The sequence below is a fragment of the Musca domestica genome, unplaced genomic scaffold (assembly GCF_030504385.1).
Source record: "Musca domestica strain aabys unplaced genomic scaffold, Musca_domestica.polishedcontigs.V.1.1 16, whole genome shotgun sequence".
Classification (NCBI taxonomy): domain Eukaryota; kingdom Metazoa; phylum Arthropoda; class Insecta; order Diptera; family Muscidae; genus Musca; species Musca domestica.
The window spans coordinates 3,635,897-3,659,243 of record NW_026712219.1 but is presented as its reverse complement, the minus strand read 5'-3'; the positions used below and the strand labels follow the sequence as shown (position 1 = coordinate 3,659,243).

At 34.6% G+C, this 23,347-nt stretch overlaps 3 protein-coding genes across 3 annotated transcripts; all 3 read left to right on the top strand.

Moving 5' to 3' along the window:
* Nucleotides 1-3,619: 3,619 nt before the first annotated feature.
* LOC131801386 (antitrypsin-like) lies at nt 3,620-15,237 on the top strand. Its single transcript, XM_059120003.1, has 4 exons — nt 3,620-3,771; nt 9,791-10,707; nt 14,831-14,969; nt 15,045-15,237. Exons 1-4 carry the CDS (start codon nt 3,759-3,761, stop codon nt 15,164-15,166), a joined length of 1,191 nt encoding a protein of 396 aa, XP_058975986.1. The 5' UTR covers nt 3,620-3,758; the 3' UTR covers nt 15,167-15,237.
* A 378-nt stretch (nt 15,238-15,615) lies between these two features.
* Nucleotides 15,616-20,095, top strand: LOC131801387 (serine protease inhibitor 42Dd-like). Its single transcript, XM_059120004.1, has 4 exons — nt 15,616-15,776; nt 18,585-19,501; nt 19,557-19,695; nt 19,929-20,095. Exons 1-4 carry the CDS (start codon nt 15,764-15,766, stop codon nt 20,045-20,047), a joined length of 1,188 nt encoding a protein of 395 aa, XP_058975987.1. The 5' UTR covers nt 15,616-15,763; the 3' UTR covers nt 20,048-20,095.
* Nucleotides 20,096-21,097: 1,002 nt separating this feature from the next.
* LOC131801435 (uncharacterized) lies at nt 21,098-22,834 on the top strand. The gene is made up of 2 exons (XM_059120206.1): nt 21,098-22,341; nt 22,431-22,834. Exons 1-2 carry the CDS (start codon nt 21,988-21,990, stop codon nt 22,569-22,571), a joined length of 495 nt encoding a protein of 164 aa, XP_058976189.1. The 5' UTR covers nt 21,098-21,987; the 3' UTR covers nt 22,572-22,834.
* The last annotated feature ends 513 nt before the right edge of the window (nt 22,835-23,347 follow it).

The following is a 23,347-nucleotide window of genomic DNA, read 5'->3' as shown; positions in this document are numbered from 1 at the left end:
ATATCTACAGTCCATTTTATTTGGCATGTTATACAAAGGCAATAAATAAAAATAATATTCAAATTTAATATTGTATTGCTAAAATTCTATAGAATATGGGCATGTACTTAATTCAAACCACAATTATACTTAGGTATAGGTTTCACAATCACGAGAGAAAAATCACCGAATATTTGTCTGTTGCATTATTTTGAGTTTGTGCAACAGGCAAATTCATTTTAAAAGTAAAATAATTGTTCTCTTCCAGAACCTGCATTAATCCCTTTGTTTTGTAATTTTTTTCGATGTCATTGAGAGATAATCGGTTATCGTAGTAAATATGTTTACATTCTTGAAATTCTGGAACATACCAAATAATTATATTATAATTATGTAGTCGGTCCAGAGAGTAGGAAATAATAGATATGGGATAGAAAATTGTACTTTGTAAAGGTAGACATTTAATTTTGGCTTCAAATTTATCAAGTTTTTGACCACATTGATCCTTCACAATACTTTCGAATGCCTTTGACAAATTTCGTAGATCTTTCTAAGATATCTTTCCAAGATAATATGGCACTTTTATCAGTTTTAGAATTCAAATGTTTTGTTTTCAATCGTATTGGGCATTTTTTAATTAGAAGAGCCATTATTTATATATATATGCCCTGCTCTGCTCTTATGAATAATTTCCCCATCTACAGTGTGAGATGAAAAAAAAGCAACCAAATTCAGACTGCTGTCATATCTAAGCCACTCGTCCGACAGCTGTTAAAATTATTTCAGTGACAGCTCATTATATTGTTTACAAGCATACAAAAGCATTTTTGTGAGAATTTTCCAAAAAAAAAGTTAATTGTGTTGAAATTCAAGCGCGATAGTGTGATTTCTTTATATTTGGCTGGAAAACCGCAAGTGGCTATCGTTAGAGCACTCCAGCATTTAAATGGGAATAAATCTTTTGTGTCCAGTACCAACGTGATACTGGTAGCGTAGCCCGACGTCAAGGAAGTGGACGGAAGAAAACAGCAACATTAGCAGAAATCGTCCGAAAAGTAAGGAAGCGACTTTGTCGAAACCCGCGTCGCAGTGGCCGAAAAATGGCTCGAGAGCTGAACATATCGCAATATTCCATTCGGCAAATATTGAAAAATTAGGTCGAGGTAAAGCCATTGGAATTCCAAAAAGTGCAAGAACTTACACCGCAACAGAAAGAAAATAGACTCAAAGGAGCTAAAGAGTTGCTTCGCTTGACCGAAAGTGGTGAACTGCCGAATTTGGTTTTCTCCGATGAGAAAACATTCGTTGTCCAGCAGTTTGTAAACAAACAAAATGATCGTGTTTACTTGCTAAAGAGATCAGCTGAAAATGTGCACCTTCGGTTGGCCACCATAATTCAAGCCCCGGCCATGGTGATGGTGATGGTGTGGGCCGCCATAACATCGGATGGTCGCTCTCCGCTCGAATTAATCAACCGTGACATCAGAATAAATGCCGAATATTATCGCGAAAATGTTCTGGTGGGTCTATTAAAGCCATGGGCATACGTACATTTTGGCCGCAGACCTTGGACATTTCAACAGGACTCAGAACCATCACACTCAGCACGCCCCACCCAAGAATGGTTACAAAATGAGGTTCCTCGCTTTATTTCCAGCGCACAATGGCCATCAAAATCTCGGATACCAATCCGTTGGACTATTGTGTATGGAGTATTTTGGAAAGCGAGGTTGGCTCTAAAAAATACCAAAGTGTCGATCACTTCAAGCAAGCGCTTCGCCGGGAATGGACCAAAATACCGTAGAGCAACATTCGGGAAGCGTGTGACGGTTTCATTGGCCGTTTGAAGGCCATAATTCGTGCCAAAGGTGACCAATTCGAACATACCTAAACTCATTCTAAAATTTGCTGCTATTTTCGATATTTTTTGTTTTCCTTCAATAAAATATAAGAACAAGTAAGTAAAGGCTATAGTCGTGCGGAGCCGACCATGTGATACTCTAAAAACTGCAATATGTTTGAAGCCCTCTTATGTCGAAATCCGTTTTGGAAGATTGCGCTTTTGAAATTATGTTACGGAGCACTGCCCAGATATTACCCTTAGCTTTTTGACCAGCGACATTTGCCCAATATTTACGCACTCCGTCGTGTTATTAGTTGTTGAGGTCTATTTTTTACAGCTAAATTTAATCCAATGGTCATCCAAAATGCTAGACTTCTTCCCTGTCCTCAACTCTCTTCTCATGCAAAATTCCGTGTCGATTGGTTTCAATTTCAATTAATTTGAACCCCTATTTATTTTGCGATCATCTCCAAAAGCAAAAGGCCCCTCAGTATCTCTAAATTTAGTCTCATCTATAAATTATATTCGTTATAATATACTACGAAATGAGCATAACAACGCCAGAAGTTCACCTTTTGTGTATTTCGGATATCGCCATTAAGTAATGCTGATATTTTTTTCACACAAACGTAGTGGTCCATTCTACCCGCTGTCCTAAACTCTAACTTTATGCGAGATTTTGTGTCATTTGGGTTTGGGTACAAATCAGGAACATTTGTAGTTGTTGGTCCATTTCAACCCCATCTTTGAAAACAATAGGACCAGCCCTTCTGAGCCTAACCCTACCCTTGTGAAAATTTCGTGAGTATAGGACGATAATTGCAATCTGTATATAATATCCCCAACCTGTGTTGTAAGGTGAAAAAAAGATTACGGAGTATACACTTCAATATTTTAAGTCAAATTGAAAAAATCGCATGCGATAAAAATAGGAAAAAAAAAATAAAAAAAATGTCATAAAATACTACAAAATCTATATTGATATCATTATTGGCATCTTTTTATGCGATTTTATACTTTAATGCAAAGAGGGCATTCTGAATTAACAAAATTTGCCAAAATCGGTTCAGCCATTCTAGAGATATAGGCATTCTAGCTAACATTCATTCTTTTTTATATACACATTGTATATATTTCGCAATATAAATCCGATCTACGTAACGGTCAGAATGGATCTGTTCGTCTATTTGTGGTTTGGCCGGGGTTAAAAATATTCGCGGTTTCATGGAAAATTTGACTTTTATTTAACACTAAATATTACCCGGTGACCATCAAAATTGGAAGGCTTCTGTCTAGCTCTAAGCTCTAGCCTCATGCTAACTTCCGCGTCGATTGGTCAATAATTGCGACCTGTAGAGCAACTGCAAAATCAGGAAATTTTTCTGTTTTTGGACCATTTTAACCCATAAATATTATGCGAGCATCTCCAATAGATAGACTCAGCTCGGCAGGCTAAAAAGATCCATATATACTTTCATATATGGGAAACCAATATTTCGGGGAAACCAAAATTTATAACAAAATTTATAAATTCAGATCTATGATTTATTAGGCTTTTAAAAATATTCTTTAAAGTCTAAAAGTACGTCCCGGCAACGCCGACCGGGTCAGCTAGTTTCTATATATTTATGCTGCTCTTATGAATAAATTGCCCATCTACAGCTTTTTGCTATCATTGCCGTTGTTGCTATACATTCCCTCTTCAAAGAAAAGAAAAAAAATCGACATTTTCACCCTACTTTCGCTATTTATGCTCTAATTTAAATACGCAAACAATTGATGTGTTATTCAATATTTCAACGAATTTCAATGTCGCATCGGAATGACAAAGTGTAGCAATTTATTTATAAATAAACAACATTTGCAGTAAAACAAACTAGTGACACGCGGAACATTTAATCATTAAGACAGTTCAGCAGGCAAGAGAAACCTAAAAATGAGTGTTAGAGGTAAGTGGGAAAATAAGCAAGAAAGTACTTTAAAATTCAATACAAAGTTTCTGTTTCATTGTTTAAACATTTATTGTTAATAATGGCGAATAGTTGAAATATGTAAGTGAGTGTATGAGTGATACACCGTTTTCGAATGTGAAATGGTATTTAAGTACCGCCCGGGGAATATGACACCAAACCACAATCTTGTGGTTTAATTTCAGGAAAAATCTTCTTTGATGAAAGTTATATGAGTGGTATTTTTTTTAATGCAAAAAATATATTCAACCCTACAAACGTGCGTACCCATGCCAAATAGCCATTACATCAAGGCCAAGTCGTGAGTAGTTAATTTTTGGCCATAAATAATAGATAAATATGTACTTTGTTATAACTTTTGGTGGTCAAGGTCGGTAACTTGGCACATATTTAATTGACGAAAAACTAACTTAATAGAGTTTTCGAAATGGGTTATATTCAAAACCAAGTTAGAAAATATCGGTCGGTTTTGCCGACAGATGTATACCCTCAGCCAATGTTCGATTATTTAAATATATTTTGATTTTTGTTAAGATCAATCAAATTGTTGACCCTCTATAGAATAGATTCCGAAGGAATGGACCAATATTGTCCATTTCGTATAGGACCTTAATAAATATTGAGATGTGCCAGCCTTGGACTATATCGACTGCTTCGTCCACCTTATATGAAGTATATGTGATAATTATAGCCAACAACACGATGTGCTGGGGTTATTATAAGTTTTATTGGCCCAAAAATTATGTAACACCTCGAAATATTGGTTTCCCACATAGGAAAGTGTATATGGATCTTCCTATCTCGCCGAGCTGAGTCGATTTAGCTATGTATGTCCATCCGTCCGTCCGTCCGTACATGTTAATTTGTAATCACTCTACAGGTCGCAATTATTGTCCGATCCTCACGAAATTCAAAATGGAGGTGGGGTTAGAGCTAGAATAGAAGCCTATTTCTTTCCTAGATAATCGCATAATATTTAAGGGTTGAACGGGACCAAAAACTGAACAATTTCCTGATTTTGCAGTTGCTCTACAGGTCGCAGTTAGCATGGGGCTAGAGCTTAGGGCTGAGCAGAAGCCTTCCATTTTAGATGGTCATCGGGTAATATTTAATGGGTGAAATAGACCATAACATTTGTGTTGATAAAAGTTAAAATTTCCATTAAAATCGAATATTTTTAATCCCGTCGAAATCTCAAATAGACGAAAAGGTCAATTCTGACCGGTACGTAGATGCCGATAGCAAATATATCAGTTGTATATAGCGAAATATATACAATGTGTATACGAAAAGGAAGGGGATGTTAGCTAGAATGCTTATATCTTATATATGGTTACACCGATTTTGACAAATCTTGTAAATTCAGAATGCCCTCTTGGCATAAAAGAATAAAAAAAAAAAATAAAAAAATCGCATAAAAATATGCCAAAAATTATTTAAATATAGATTTTTTATTATTTTATTTTTTCAAATTTTTTATCGCATGCGATTTTTTCAATTCGACTCATAATATTGAAGTATACATTTAGTAATATTTTTTCACCTTTCAACACAGGTTGGCGTTATTATATACAGATTGCAAAAAAAATTCCACAAGGGTAGCGTTAGGCCTATTGGTGTCAAAGATGTCCGCAATATATTTAGGGGTTGAAATGGACCAACAACTAAAAATGTTCCTGATATTGCAGTGTGAAAAAATACGAATATTACTTGCATTCGATATCCGAAACACATAATAGGCGAACATCTGGCTTTTTATGCCTATTTCGTTGACGAATATAGCCAAATATCGTGGACAAGCAAATCATAAAGATGAGTCTAAATTTAGAGATGCAGAGGGGTATCTTGCTTTTGGAGATGATTGCCTAATATTGAGGCGTTCAAATGGCCCAAAAACAGGAAAAATTTCCTAATCACACAATTGAAGACAATCGACACGCCTGAGAAGAGAGTTAAGGACAGGGAAGAGTTTTAGCATTTTTTATGACCATTGGATTATATTTAGCTGTAAAATGGACCACAATAGCCAACTGCACGACGGGGTGCGTAAATATTGAGCATATATCCCTGATGAAAAAGCTAAGTGTAATATCAGGGCAGTGCTCCATGACATTATTTCAAAACCAAATTTTCCAAAATGGATTTGCACATATGGGGGCGTCTAACATATTGTAGTGTTGGAGGCTATCGCATGGTCGGCCCCGCACGACTATAGCCTTTGCTCACTTGTTTTTAGAATAGAAACAATTGAATGTCTGAAATACAAAGAGAACCTGATGCTTATTTCGAATTTTTTAAACGTTTTGGTTATTCAAAACTTTGACCCTTTGTGGGGGAGGAACCAGAAGGAATGGTTTGATTTCTATCGCATTTACAACAGATCCTGTGTTGATAGAAATATTCAGATGTGTCAAGTCTAAATGGAATCGGATGTTTATTTCCCATTTTATGAGCTTAATAAATATTCAACTTTGTGCGAAAGAAACCAGAAGGAGTGGACCGATATATTCCAACTTAACACCAGACCTTGGGTTAATAAAACTATTGGGATGTGTGAAATTTGAAGACAATCGGACCCTTACATCACACTTTATAAGAGTTGTAATTATTCAAAATGTTGACCCTTTGTGCGGGAGGAACTTCATATTGTCCATTTTGTCCATTTTCGCACCTGACCTAGCGCTGACGTAAATATTTAGATTTGCTTAGTTGGAGCAAAATCGGATTATCGTTCCTCTTTCCGTTCAAAGAATATATTTTTGTAAAAATTTAGACTTTTTTTGTGGGAGGTACCAGAAGGAGTGCACCGGTATATCCTTTCTTCACAGCAGCTCTTGTGTCAGTAGATATAATGGGTAGTGTGAAATATGAAGACAACCGAATGCTCATTTCGGATTTTATTATACCCTCCACCATACATAGTATGGAGGGTATATATAGTTCGTCATTCCGTTTGTAACTCATCGAAATAATAATTTTTATATATATTCTTGATCAGCGTACGGTACCACCAATATTAGGTATTTTGATGATTTTACCCACATTTTTCAACGGAATTGTCTGAAAATCCACACAAAGAGTTCCTTGTGGATACTTTATACCTCGGAGAAGAATTATCTATATAGGTTAACGATATCGTATAGCCCCCATATAACGATACCCCCCGATATTCGGTATTTTGATGATTTTAGCCACATTTTCTAATGGAATGGTCTGAAAATTCACACAAGGGGTTCCTTGTGAGTACTTTATCCCTTGAAAAAGAATTATCTATATAGGTTCACGATATCGAATAGCCCCATACAAGGGTACCCCCGATATTCGGTATTTTGATGATTTTAGCCACATTTTTCAATTGAATTGCCTGAAATTCCACACAACGAGTCCATTATAAGTATTTCACCTCCTGAAAGAGAATTGTCTATATAGGTCTACGATATCGGATATACCCCATATAACGGTACCTTCTGATATACGGTATTTTGATGATTTCAGCAACATTTTCCAGTTGAATTGTCTGAAATTCCACATAAGGGGTTCTTTGTGAACACTTTAACCCCTGAAAGGTATTTGTCTATATAGGTCCGCAATATCGTATATCCTCCCATATATCGGCACCTTCTGATATGAGGTATTTTAAAGAATTTAACAGAATTTTCAATGGGATTTATTTTTTTGAAAATTTTCTAATTCGTTCCAAATAGTGGGGAGTATTCAAAGTTCGACCGAACTTACTGTTTTTATACCCTACAACACTATGTGTTGGGGGTATTATAAGTTTGATTGGGCCAATAATTATGTAACACCACGAAATATTGATTTCCCACATAGGAAAGTATATATGGATCTTCCTAGCTCGTCGAGCTGAGTCGATCTAGCTATGTATGTCCGTCCGTCCGTCTGTCCGTCTGTCCATGTTAATTTGTAATCACTCTACAGGTCGCAATTATGGCCCGATCTTCACTAAATTTAGAATGGGGGTGGGGCTAGGGTCAGAATAGAACCCTATTTCTTTTGGAGATGATCGCCAAATGTTTAGGGGTTGAAATGGACCAAATACTGAAAAAATGTGGGATTTTGCAGTAGCTATACAGGTCGCAATTATAGACCAATCGACGGAATCGGAATTTCGCATGTAGCTAGAGTTTAGGGCGGGGAAGAAGTCTACCAATTTGGGTGGTCATCGGATAATATTTAGCGGGTAAAATATACCATATCTTTTTTGTTGAAAAAATTTTAAAAATTTTCATTAAACCGCAAATATTTTATATCCCGGGGAACTCACAAAGCCATGACAAGGTTACTTCTGATCTTTACATTGATGTTAAGATCCAAAAAATCGAATATATAGCAAATATATGCGATATATATGTCTATCAAAGAAGATATGCTTGAAAGATCTCATATATGTCGAGAACGGCTGAACTGATTTCGACAGTTCTCATTAATTCAGAATGGCCTCTTGGCAGGAAAGGAAAAACGTCTAAAAAACGCATACAAAAAGATGAAAATATTGATTTTGTAAAATTTTCTCATATTTTTTCCATTTTGTCATATTTTTGGCATATTTTTATTTTGAATTAAACATTTGGTAATATTTCTAAAGCTAACAAAACTAAGTAGTTAGGATATTAGGATATCATATACAGATCGCATTTATGGCCCGATCCTTACGAAATTTTGCATGGGGATAAGATGAGGGTCAGAATAGAAGCCTATTATTTTTGGAGATGATCGCCATATATTTAGGGGTTGAAATGGACCAAAAAAACTGCAAAATTGTCAGAAGGTCGTAATTATCGCCGATCCTCACGCACATTTGAATGGGTATTACCGGACATTGCAAAAGCCAAGCAGTTTTGGATTGCCAACTTTTGTAGACAAAATACGAAAATGTCCATTCCAGTGACTTTTTGGAGAATTCACAAATACAGGAAAGACGCACTTCTGACTATTTCGTTAACGCTAATTTCTTTGAAGAATATAGTCAAATGACTGTATCTCATATAGATGCGTTTCAGTCAAAAACCAATAATAAATGTTAATATTTTGCCACTTCTGAGAGATTATAGGTCTTTGGGAAATATTGGTTCCAGATCTAGGAAGACCATTTAAGTGCAACATCTACCAATAAATTGGAAATGAGCAAATTAGTTAAAGTTGCTATTATTCGAAAATTAGAGAACGAAACCTGATGGTTTTCTTTTATTATTTGTCACAATATCTTGTGGAATTCTTTCGAGTATCTCGCCTATATAAACTGTATCGTTTATTATAGTGTTGTAGGGTATTCAACGGTCGGCCCCGCTCGACTGTAGCCTTTGCTTACTTGTTTTACTTGTTATCGTTTTGATATTTAAAACATTGACCCTCTGTAGGAGAGATACCAAAAGAAATTATCCTATCCCTCCCAATTTTATAACAGATTTTGTGTTGATGGAAATATTGAGATATTGTAGGTCTGAATGCATTGAAGTATTAATTTCGCGTTTTATGAGCTTGGATATTCAAAATGTTGAAATTTTGTGGGGGAGGTACCATAAGGAATGAGCCTATATATTCCATCTTCACACTAGGCCTTGGGTTAATAAAAATATTAAGCTGTGTGTAATTTGAAGAAAATCGGACTATTACATCACATTTTATAAGACTTACAAGTATTCAAAATTCTAACCCTTAGTGAGGAAGGTACTTGATCGATATTCTCCATTTTCGCACCTGAGCACAGATGCAAATGTAAGGATTCGCAAAGTTGGAGCAACATAGGATTATCCTTTCACTTTCTGGGCAGTGAATTATTTTCTTTGAAAATGTTGACATTTTGTGTGGGAGGTACCAGCAACATTTTTAAACTTGCTGTTGGTTCATAGTGAAGGGTATCGAAAGTTCGATCGAATCAACTTCTCCCCTCTTTTTACTAATTCTTATATAAAAATGTAGTTACAAACGTATACTTTTTGTATTCAATAATTCCTACCCTTATTCCAATATTTTCCAGTTAACATACTAAAGCTCATAGCTATTCTGGGATTACTCTCATTCCCTGCATCATCATTGGCAAAATCGGAAATAAACTACCGCCAAGGCAGTTTCAATAGACAACTGCTTTACGATGTGTTTACAGAGAGTGACAATCAAAACACGCTTGTCTCGCCTTTTGCTCTTCGAACGGCTCTCACAATGGCTCTAATGGGTACCAATGGTGAAACGGCTGATGAAATAGAACAAGCTTTGCGACAATATGACAATGGCGAAGCAGATATACCCGATAAATACAAAACGATGCTGAGCAAATACAAATCAAATACAAATTTCAAAATGGCCAACGTAATTTGTCTCAATCACAAATTTCGCCTAAAGGAGAGCTTTTTACAACTGCTATCGGATAAGTTTTATTCAACCCCTCTTTTGGTGGATTTCGCACAGCCAAATCAGGCAGTAAATGCTATGAATAGAGCTATTGAAAAGGATACAGATTTCACAATCCGAAATATGGTAGAACGTAGCAATTTGGGTTATAATCCCGAAGCTTTACTGTTAAGCGCTGCAGCATATAATGGAGATTTTGCATTACCCATACCCGCTGAGGGTATGCAGGAAAAACCATTCCGTGTCAGTCCAACCAGCAGTGTTGATATTCCAATGATGAAATACAAGGGAAAATTCGATTATGCCCTGCTCACTAAAGATCTATTGTCCACAGCCATAAGGATACCTTACAAGGATTCGGATTTATCGTTGATTGTTATAAAGCCAGCAGACAATGTGGCCCTGAAAAGATTTATGAGAATTTTCCACGAAATTGATTTTGATTTAAGATCACTGAAGAGAAAGTTCTCGGAGACCGAGGGATATGTGATTATGCCGAAATTTAAAACGGAATTCCAAGTGGATTTGAAATATTTCCTTAATAAGGTAAGTGATGGAAATAGAAGTCAAAGAATAAGTTTTTTGGAAGGCTTTATTTGGAGATAAAAAAACTGCAACAAAGTCAAGCGCCATCATTTTTACATTTTTTTTTTAAATTTCATTGAATGAAAGCAAAAAATGTCGGAAATAGTATCAAATTTTTGAATAAGTTTAAATTTGTTCGAATTGGTCACCTTTACCATGAATTATGGCCTTCAAACGGCCGATGAAATCGTCACACGCTGCCTGAATGTTGCTCTGCGGTGTTTTGGCCCATTCCCGGCGAAGCGCTTGCTTGAGGTGATCCACACTTTGATATTTGTAGTGCCAACCTGGCTTTCTAAAATACTCCAGACACAATAGTCCAACGGATTGGTATCCGGAGATTTTGATTTTTTGTAACCATTCTTGGGTGGCGCGTGCAGAGTGCGATGGTGCTAAGTCCCTTTGGAATGTCTAAGGTCTGCGGCCAAAATGTTTGCGTGCCCAAAGCTTTAATACTCCCTCCAGAATATTTTCGCAATAATATTCGCCATTTATTTTGATGCCACGGTCGATTAATACGAGCGTAGAGCTACCATCGGCTGTTATGGCGGCCGACACCATCACCGTGGCCGGCGCTTGAGTTCTGGTGTCCAACCGATGGTGCAAATTTTCAGCTGACCTTTTTGGAATCATTTAGCTGCTGGACAACGAATGTTTCCTCATCGGAGACGGAGAAACCCAAATTCGGCAGTTCACCACTTTCGGCAAAACGAATCAACTTTTTAGCTCCTTTGGGCCTATTTTCTTTCACTTTTTGGAATTTCAATGGCTCATTTTTCAATATTTCCCGAATGGAATATTGCGATATCCGTCACGATTCATTTTTCGGTCACTGCGACGCGTTTTGATCAAGTCACCTCTTCACGTTTCGAACCATTTCTGCTGATGTTGCTGTTTTCTTCCTTCAACTTCTTTTGTACGCTTGTAAAAATATAATGAGCTGTCACTGGAATAATTTTAACAGCTGTCGGACGAGTGGCTTAGAAATGACCGCAGTCTGAATTTGGCTGCAGTTAAGTATTCAAAATTTTTACGATTTAGACTATATTTCTATCTGATTTGTTTCAAAATCGGTATTTGTAGCTCATAACTGGTGTCAAAATATTGGCCATATTTGTCCAAAATTTCCATATATTTTGGACAAATCGGTAACCACTGATATTCAGATTTTTATGAATTTGGTAGGACTGGCAGTAGACAACAATTCTTGCAGTAGAAAATTGTTCCCGCTTTGGTGTGACCCCATATAACTTTAATCTGATATTTGCAGATTACAGTAGAACACATTTAAATCCAGATATTTTTATACCCTACACCACACTGCGGCCAGGGTTTTATGTCTTTGTGTATTTGTTTGTAACATTAAGAAGGTAGCGAGATAGACCCGTACGTAATTTTGGGGATCTCCATAAAATCACTTCCTGAGTCGATTTATACATATCAATCCGTCCGTCCTTCTGTCCAAATATTTTTGTGAACAAAATGCATGTCGCATTTATTATTTGATAGGGATGAAAATTTCCAAACAATATATATTTTATCCAAGGAGGAACCCTATTGAAATTGTTGAGAATCGGTTTAAATTTAGGTATATCTCCCACATATATTTTTTATCGGATATAAGGTTATTTGTGCACCATATGGCCAATATCGGCCCAAATTACATGAATTATGGCCCAACCGATTCAGTCTAGATGTAAGTACATCCAATTTTGAGAAAATCGGTTCGAGTTGCTGTAGCTCCCATATATGTGTTTAAACCGATTTGGGGGTTAAAGTCCCTCACATGTCTAGTATAAACTCAACAAGAATGCTATTTGGAACCAGATAACTTATGAATCTCAAAAATACCTCTGTCAAATTTTATAGAGATCGGATCAAATTGGGATATAGATCCCATATATATCTTTATGGGATCTCTGGTTTATTGTGCACCAAATGGCTAATATTTAAACCAAAAAATTGTAGCAATTCAGTCCATTTGGGCTGAATTCATCCTAGAAACAAGTACTTAAAATTTGGTGAAAATCGGTTCAGATATAGCTATAGCTCCCATGTATATGTTCTATCCGATTTGGCGTAATATTTACTTTACAACAATGATATTTGATACCGGGCATCAGATACTGCTCGAAAATACCTCAGCCAAATTTTACCGAGATCGGTTCAGATTTTTACATAGTGTCGATACACATCTTCATCCGATCTTACGGTTATTGGCCACCATATATATTATGTCATCCCAAATTGAATAATTTCATATTCAACCGAATTTTACCATTTGATGAAAATCGGTCCGGCATATCTATTGCTCCAATAATTTTTATACCCTCCACCATTCTATGGAGGGTATATTAACTTTGTCATTCCGTCCAGTAGGCAGGTTAAGTTCGTAAATGGGCCATGTAGGTCCACGTTTTCATATAGCCCCCATATAACGGTACCTGCCGATATTCGGTATTTTAATGAATTTAGCGACATTATTCACCGGAATAGTTTCAAATTTGGTATTTAAAGTTCGAAATGGATACTACACCCTAAGACAGAAAATTGTCTGTACAAGTCCACGTCTTCATATAGCCTCCATATAACGGTACCTCCCGATATTCGGTATTTTAATGAATTTAGCGACATTATTCACCGGAATAGTTTTAAATTTGGTATTTGAAGTTCGAATTGGATATTTCACCCTAAGACAGAAAATTGTCTATGCAGGTCCACGTCTTCGTATAACCCCTATAAAACGGTACCCCCTATATTCGGTATTTTGATGATTTTTGCGACATTATTCACCGGAATTGTTTCAAATTTGGTATTTGAAGTTCGAATTGAATACTACACCCTAAGACAGAAAATTGTCTATGCTGGTTCAGGTCTTCGTATAGGGCCCACATATCAGTACATCCCTATATTCGGTATTTTGACGATTTAAGGTACAATACCCACCGAAATTGTTTGAGGTGTGGTATTTGAAGTTCGTAATGGATGCTACAGCCTGTGACAGAAAATTGTCTATGCAGGTCCACGTCTTCGTATAGCTCCGATATAACGGTACCTCCCTATATACGACATTTTGATAATTTTAGCAACATTATTCACCGTTTATTTCAAGTTACGAATTTGAATATGGTAATAGCCTATGACAAACAATGCCTATGTAGGCCTACATCGTATACACCTCAATATAATGCCTATATTTGGTATTTTTAAAATTTTAACAGAATGTTTTAATGATTTTATTTTCTGAAAATTTCCAAATTCGTTCCGAAGGGTGGAGGGTATTCAAAGTTCGGCCCGGCCGAACTTACTACTTTTTGACTTGTTTTTGTATACCCTCTACCTTGGAAAGGAGGGTATATTAACATTCTCAATCCATTTGTAACACCCCCCAAATATTCATCGTAGATCCCATAAAGTATATATATTCTCAATCACCATAAAATTCTAATTTGGCAGAACAATTTGTATTGCGTGTAGGATAGTTGGTATTGAAAATGAGATATATCGGTACTCGTCTTGTTATAGCCGCCATAACGGTACCACCCGATATTCGTTATTTTGATGATTTTTTCCAAATTTTTTTTAAGAATTTGTCTTAAAATAGGTTTTTGTAGGTCATAATGGGTTTTAGCTCCGGTGGCGAAATATTGTATGTATAGAAACACGTTTTGGTATAGCCCCTATATAACGGTAGCTCCCGATATTCAGCATTTTGATGATGTTTGCCACTTTTTTTCACGGATTTGTCCAAAAATTGGTATTTTAGTTCATAATGGGTTCTAGTTCCCGTGGCAAAACATTGAATATTTAGGTCCACATTATTCTATAGCGAATATATAACCGCCGATAATCGATATTCCTTGTCACATTTATCCACGAAATATGTTCCCAATATAAACCTGTTTGTTATGAGATCTCTAATAAATACGCATAGTGGTGTAGGGTATTATATATTCGGTCCAGCTCAATTTTTGACCTTTCCCTGCGGGTTTTTAATGTGTGTTTACCTAATGGTGGAGGGTATTAAAAGTTCTGTCCGAAGTTAATATTTCTTTCTTGTTTTTCTTTTTTGTTTGTCTTTCAGATGGGAATGACAAAATTCTTTACCACCGCTCGTTTCGATGAAATGATTCAACAAAATCAAGCCATACACTTTGCTAACGTCATTCACAAGACTTCAATTGAAGTCAAAGAATCGGTTGCGACTGCTGTACCCTACAACTGTAAGTAAAATTTGAAAACATTTCGAAATTATTTATTTTTTTTTTTTTTTGTTAATTTTATTTTTCTCCCCTCAGTTGCCAAGAGCCTGCATCCTCAGTTCGAAATATTCGAAGCTGATCGCCCATTTTACTATGCTGTAGTTAATTCCAACTTTGAGCCCCTATTCGAGGGAACTTTTGCCGGAATGTCGACGTAAATACTGCGACGTGTATAAATGTATGAATAGAAATAAATCGTGGTAAATAAAACAAGGTTGAGATGCACCAAGTTGATCCGTATTTTACAGTGGGTCGCAGGGGCGAGCACGCATATAATTGCTGTATGGGGGTTTCCATATAAATAAAAAATAAATGATATTCTTGAACAGAGTAAAATGTAATAAACAGGAACCATTTTTTGAAAACAAAATTGAGGGAAAAATATGGCAGGTCCATTTTTAATTTGGTAATGGGACAAATATGTAGTATCATAATTAATTCTTTCCAATGGAACCTATGCATCCAACATTTTGTCCACATAAAAATAACACAAATACAACAACTTCTTCGTCGAAAGATTACAGATAACCTCTCAATCGCAAATATTTTTTAATCCACTGTACACGTTTTGCGGTTTTGTTTTTTTTTTTTTTGCATTTTGCAAAACAGCAATAACAACAACAAATTGATAAATCAGCGAAAATTGCAAATATGACACATGATTTGTAGTTTCCGATTGATAATTGAATCAGTGCCAAGACAACATTTGCTATTTAAACAACGTTACTAGAAATATCGCACTATCCGCGAGCAGAATGGGACTAAATGGTAAATAATCTTCTTTTCGCGTTCGATGTGAAAGGTCATGGCCGTCGCTCTGTGTAAGATGTGTTAATGAAATTTTAGAAAAAAATGTTCCAACGCAAACATATACAGTGAAACCTCCCAACAATGGACAGCGACGCAGGATCGAAATGTCTCCATTGTAAGAAGGTGTCCGTTTTTGGGAGCTTAAATGAAAAATGTTTAAAAAGTTTTTATTTATTTCTTTATTTAACAAAATGGGATCAGGGGACAAACCCTCACAATCTGAGTCGATTTATACATGTCCATCCGTCCGTCTGTCCATGTATTTTTGTAAACAAAGTACAGTTCGCATTTATTGTCCTATCCAGATGAAATTTTGCACAAATCATTTGTTTGGCCCAAGGACGAACCCTATAGAAATTGGAGATATTCGGTAAAAATTTAGATATAGCTCCCATAAATATCTTCGTCCGATTTATTTTATTGTGCCCCAAACGTGTAATATCAGGCCGAATGGTATGAAATTTTGCACATACATTAGATTAGACCTGAAAATTAGTATGCCAAATTTGATGGAAATCGGTTCAGATATAGCCATAGCTCCCATATATATTGTTCATCCGATTTGTTCTTTTTGTCCTCCGCAGCCGTAATATGCACTCTGTAACAACAATATTTTGGGAAATATATCAAATATAACTCAGAAATATACTTGCTAAATTTTATCGAGATCGGTTCAGATTTGGATATAGCTCCCACATATAACTTCGTCCGATTTACCTTTTTTTGTGCACCAAACGTCTAATATTTGTCCAAATTTGATGGAATTCGGCACATACGACCGAATTGAGTCTAGAAGCTAGTATGTCAAATTTGGTGAAGATCGGTTCAGATATAGCTATAGCTCCCATATATACTCTTCATCCGATTTGTTATATTTGTTACTCACAGCTGTAATATACACTCCGTTACGACGATTTTCTGGGAAATATATCAAATACAGCTCAGAAATATCTTTACCAAATTTTATCGAGATCGGTTCCGATTTGGATACAGCTCCCATATACATCTTTATCCGATTTCAAGTTAATTGTGCACCAAATGGGTAATAAAAGTCCGAATTTAAATAATACAAATGCATCGGCATATTCAGTTCTTTGAACTTTAAATTATAATCATAGCGTGTATGAACTTTTAATTGCTATGCGGAGCTCTACTAAATTAGCAAAGTGGTGTAGGGTATCATAAAGTCGGCCCCGCCCGACTTTAAGACTTTCTTTACTGGTTTTAATTTCCCATCTGTATATAAAAGAGTAAAGAAATAACTAAATGACTGACTGACCTAACATCAAAGCCCAGACGAAACGGCTATGATAAGTTTGGATATTGTGAAATTCGTACTGAAAGGACACGAAAAGTACTACAACGTACTAAAAAATTATAACATGAAATGAGTTAGAATTCTGAAATTTGGAATGAGAGTCACTGGAATCCTTAAATTTGATGTAGATGTTACTCCTCGAAATATGAAGGTGGTTTTCGAAATGTCTTTTATAATTGCTCGAAAAGTACTAAATGTAACTAAATTTGGTGTTCGGTGGAGGGTTAGGACTGGAATCCTTAAGTTTGATATTGAGGTCTATGTTGGTGTCTGGAATCGAGATATAGAGGTTGGAAATATATAATCTAATTGTGGTAGAGGTACTAAATTGTACCATATTTTGTACTAAGTAAAGAAATAGAGCACAAGTAAAAAGTTTAAAGGCGGGCCGAACTTGAAAACCTTTGGAAAAGAATTTGGCAATTTTGCAAAAAAAAAAAAAAAAATAATAATAATAATAGTAAAAATAATAATAATAATAATAATAATAATAATAATAATAATAATAATAATAATAATAATAATAATAATAATAATAATAATAATAATAATAATAATAATAATAATAATAATAATAATAATAATAATAATAATAATAATAATAATAATAATAATAATAATAATAATAATAATAATAATAATAATAATAATAATAATAATAATAATAATAATAATAATAATAATAATAATAATAATAATAATAATAATAAAAATAATAAAAATAATAAAATAATAAAAATAATAATAATAATAATAATAATAATAATAATAATAATAATAATAATAATAATAATAATAATAATAATAATAATAATAATAATAATAAAAATAATAATAATAATAATAATAATAATAATAATAATAATAATAATAATAATAATAATAATAATAATAATAATAATAACTAAAATAAAATAAAATCCGTTAAAAATTCTTTTAAAATCTTAAAAATATCGAATGTAGCCATTACAATATTCAAATGCGAAACATGAGAAAATCAGTGAATAATGTAGCTAAAATCATAAAAATGTTGAATATAGGGAGGTACCATTATATCCAGCATCCATTACGAACTTCAAATACCAAATTTTAAACAATTCCGGTGAATAGTGACGTTAAAATTATCAAAATACCAAAAAAATGGAAGGTACCATTGTATGGGGGCTATACCAAAACGTTGACCTACATTGCCCAATTTCAGTACTCATTTTTTTCGCCCACCCGTTTATGTTCCCATTCGTTTTGGACATACCAAATATGATTATAATGGGATTATAATCGACTTTTTTCTTGGAGGGTATGACCGAAAAATATGTCACAATCCCCATAATTGTAATAGGGATTGTGTCCGTGGTGACTATGATGCCGCACCGGTATTTATCTGTTTCCCATCAAAGTAAAATCATTCTTTTAAATCTAGAAAAACTATATAATTTATTTATTTTCAGAGAAATTCTTCAAAATCCTGTGCACCTTTGCCACACTTCTTGTCGCCGCCGATTCCGTCACAAGCGCAGGCAATGTGGAATTCAAGACTAGCCTGGGCAGCTTTAGTCAACAGCTCTTTGGCGAATTGTTCAAGACAAATAGTCAAAAGAACATCATCTATTCACCATTTTCCATACACAGCTGCTTGGCCATGACACGAATGGGGGCGGGTGGCGAGACAGCCACTGAAATGGATCAGGGGTTAAAATTCAACGGACAAACACCGGAAAGTGTGGCGGAAAACTATCACAATCTCTTGGCAAAATACGAAGATGGTAAAATGTTGAAGATTGCCAATAAGATCTATGTTAAGCAACACACCGTACTCGAGGATGTTTTCCAAAAAACACTTGAGGAGAAATTCTTCTCTAAACCGGAATATGTGGACTTTGAGCGTGCCAATGAAGCTGCTGATAGCATTAACAAATGGGTGGAATCGAAAACCGACAATAAAATCCACAACATGGTCTCGCCCGCAACATTGGGCATTGATACCTTCCTGGTGTTGGTGAGTGCCATACACTTTAAGGGCGAGTGGAAAACGAAATTCGATGTGGAATACACAAGCGATCAAGATTTTTTCATTAATGACAGCGAAAGTGTTAAAGTTCCCATGATGGTGACCGAAGATTATTTCGAATATGCCGATTTACAAGATTTGGATTGTAGCGTTGTCCGCCTGCCCTATAAAGATAGCGATATTTCGATGCTAATTGTATTGCCCAACTCGAAAACGGGTTTGAGTTCTTTGGAAGAAAAACTGCGAACTGTTTCGCTGAAGTCCCTGAAGCCACGTTTGTCTAAGGATCATGTTGAGGTGTTGATGCCCAAATTTGAGGCGGAATTTGAAATTAATTTATCGGAGCCACTGATGAAAGTAAGTTTTAGGAAAAAACAAAGAGAAAATATTTAAACATTATTTCTGTCTATAGATGGGCATGAAACAAATGTTTGGCCGTGCCGATTTCACCAAAATGAAAAAATCTCCCGAGCCTCTGTACATCTCAAGTGCTGTTCACAAGGCTTTTATTTCGGTTACCGAGTATGGCACTGAAGCCTCTGGAGCAACAAGTAAGTTTGTTCAAATTTGAAATTTACTACAAAAATTTGCTATTTCATTTTAAAACGCTACAATTTAGTCTAAATTTATCCATATCTATATAAAATGAAAACTATCTATTTAATTTATTGAAATGTGAATTTATTTTTTTTAAAACAGAAATATTGATTCCATAACAAACAAAATCTTAAAAACATAATTTTATGGACATCTTTCTAATTTAAATGTTTCGTTTTTATTTCAGGTATTGTTGCAAACTCCCGTTCACTGCCCATTTTCTTCACTGTCAACCATCCATTCTACTATGCCATAATTAATGAAGATTTTATACCCATTTTCCAAGGCACAGTTGTTAATTTTTAAAAAAAGATCGTGGTCATTATTGTTTATTAGAATATTTGTGAGAAAAGTGTATTTATTAAATTAAATTCAGCTTATCCTTAAGCTTAATTTTAATTTTTTTGAAAAATTTTTATCATTAAAAATAAAACAAAAAAAAATATTCCTGATTTCCCAAATAGTGATGCATTGGTTTGTCAATAAAAATAACTAAAAATTCGAGTCCTTGTGGTGATCAAAAAATGATTAACTCACGTATACGATCGAAAAGCGACTCGAAAATGACTCTCTTTAATGAGTAAAAAGAGGTCAACCAAAATACAACAACAAAATGTAGGGGAATCGCAAATCAATCATTGAGATGTGCAAAATGTGACTATTTTTTCCGTTATTTATTGTACATATTGCGATCATGTACAGATTGAAAAATGATTGGTCTTAAAAAGATCATGCAGTTGTTTCGAGTCCTTTTGGTGATCAAAAAATGATTAACTCACCTGTACGATCACAAAACGACTCGAAAGTGACCCCCCTTAATGAGTAAAAAGAGTTCATTTAATTTTATAAAAAAAAAATGTATGGTAATCAAAAATCAATCATTGGGATGCGCAAAATGTGACTGTTTTCCGTTATTTATTCATATCATATTGCGATCATGTGCAGATTGAAAAATGATTAGTCTTAAAAAGATCATGCATCTGTTTGAAAAGTGATCGTATTGATTTATTTTTTATCATATTTCGCACAGACAAGTGCTTAAATGCTGCTTGTTTTTCTATGCATAACGGGTCATTTTGTTGCGTTTCTGGAGTGGCTATAAAAAAGTTGACTTATTGGTCATTTATAAAAAGTGCGAGGAAGCGTCAACAGCAAAAGTGTTAAATATTAAAAAGTGATAAAAAAATATTAAAAAGTGTACGTTTATCTAATTGTTTGTTTATTTATTTATTGTTTTTATAAAGAAAAAATGTCAGCAAGCCAATTTAAAAAAAAATAGAAAAGGCTAAAATAAAAAGTATGGCAAAAAAGGATGCTGAAAATTTAATTTTGGAAAAAAAGATGTAATACTGAAGATGTGAATAATGAAGGAAATGTCCCGGAACTTGAAGAAATCGTCGAGCCAATTCAAAATTTTACTGAAGAAGGAGCTGAAAATGAGGGTTTGTACGAGTCAAGTGATGAAAGTGATTCTGATGACTTTAGTTTATGCGACGAACTTGCTAAATGGGCTATTCAGTTTCAAGTTAGCTTTGTTGTAATCAATGCACTTTTGTCACTATTACTAAAATTTAACAAGAAAGTTCCAAAAGATGCCAGGACACTTTTAAAAACACCTTGTTCTGTTATTGAAAGAAAGGTTGGGACAGGGAAGTACATTCACTACGGATTAAAAGACGCTTTAACCGATTTCTTTGAAAGAAATAAATGGAATTTGAAAGATATAGTTCTTGATTTTGGCATCAACGGTCTACCGTTATTCAAAAATAGTTCAAAACAAGTTTGGCCGATATTAGGAAGTGTTGTTGGATCTAGTTATGTTTTCATTGTAGGCATATTTGAGGGAACTTCAAAGCCTTACTGTCCGAATGATTTTTTGAGCGAATTTGTCAAGGAACTTAATGTTTTGATGAATGAGGGGTTGGTTTTTGCTGAAAGGTTCTATAATATTAAAGTTCGTTGTTTTGTTATGGATGCACCAGCAAAGTCTTTTGTTTTGGGAACTAAGGGACACAGTGGACACTCGCTGCACCCAGAAAGGAGAAATACTCAAGCACCGTCTTATTTTTCCGACGGAAAGAGAGTACGCATTAAGAACTAGCGAAACCTTTCGAAATCGCCTTCAACCAGAACATCATTTGAAGCTGCCAATTTCGCCATTAGAAAAACTGAACATAGATATTGTATCCCAATGTTCCCTAGACTATATATCCTTGTAAGTAACACTGATCGATTGATCAACTTTAATGTCTTATCATTTCTCAAAAATGTTATTTGCAGTGCAAAATGTGTACACAACCCAGCCTGAAAATAGCGTTTTGAATTTATTAATGGAAATGCGTGCTGAAATAGCCTCATTAAAAAATGAGGTTACAGACTTGAAGAAGGAAATCAAGGACATGAAGGAGACTACAAAGCGTCAATTTGTCAAATTAACGGAAGAAGTTGTTACCGTCAAATTAGAGGCACGCAAACAACATGGATTAGATATGGTAATAGACGAACTTAATGACACTCACAAATTTCCGTTCAACGAGGTAAAGGATTTGCAAGCCTTCGATGTATTGGTGCAGCAAAATGAAACGATACTTAAACAATTTGTAAGTATACAAAATTGGGTCTTTGATTCATAAATTCACTACTTTGCAATATATTAATACTTATATAATTTTTGATAATCTATTTCCAGAAAGAATTTATTGCAAAAACCGGCGGTAAAGGACCCCTTCAATTCCTTCGGGCTGCCGTTCGAAAGATTTTTTCTAACAATTTAGCCTGCCAATACAGCTGGAAGGGCACCAGTGTAAAGCCAAGTGCAGAAAAGTGTTAGTAATTTTGTGTTTTTAACACGTATATAAAGAATTAGTAAAATGGACAGACTTGTACATATTTAATTTCAGATATTTGTCATCTAAAATACACAAGTAACGACAAGGATATGAAGACAATCCTTCAGAAACATTTTGTTCACGCTCGAGACCGGGTTACAAAAAGAAAACAATTAGATTGAAGTTCCTGATTTTTTTATTTTTTTGGTTTTGCTTTTTTTATTTAATTTTTTACTATATTTTTTAGCAGTGGCATTTACTAAAATACAACTGAAAATGAACTAGTACAAATTATAATTATAAAAGTTGCATTATTTTTATTTTAAATAAACTATTTTATAAACAAATATAAACAAATTCTTTTTTTCACGGTACATCCCAATATTTAGAAATCACGTGCGAGATTCGTATGATCGTAAACACTCATATAGGACTCATAAATAACTCGAATTTAAGACAAAGGCGACTTAAAAAAGACTCATAAATGAATATAAATATGAGTGACATATGACACTTAAAAGACTAATAAATGACTCACTAAGGACTCATAAATGATCAAAAAATCAGTTAAAAAAGACTCGAAAAAGATTCACAAATTAAAAGTTTTAGCACAATAAATGATTAAAAAACGATTCGAAAACGACTCGTAGAACGATCAGAAAATGGTCGAAAAAGACTCTTAACTAATCTAGAGGAAGACTCATATGTGATTTATTATATTATGCGGGAGGTCACGTTTTTCTCCCGACAAATGTGTCTTTTATGATCAGAAAATGTG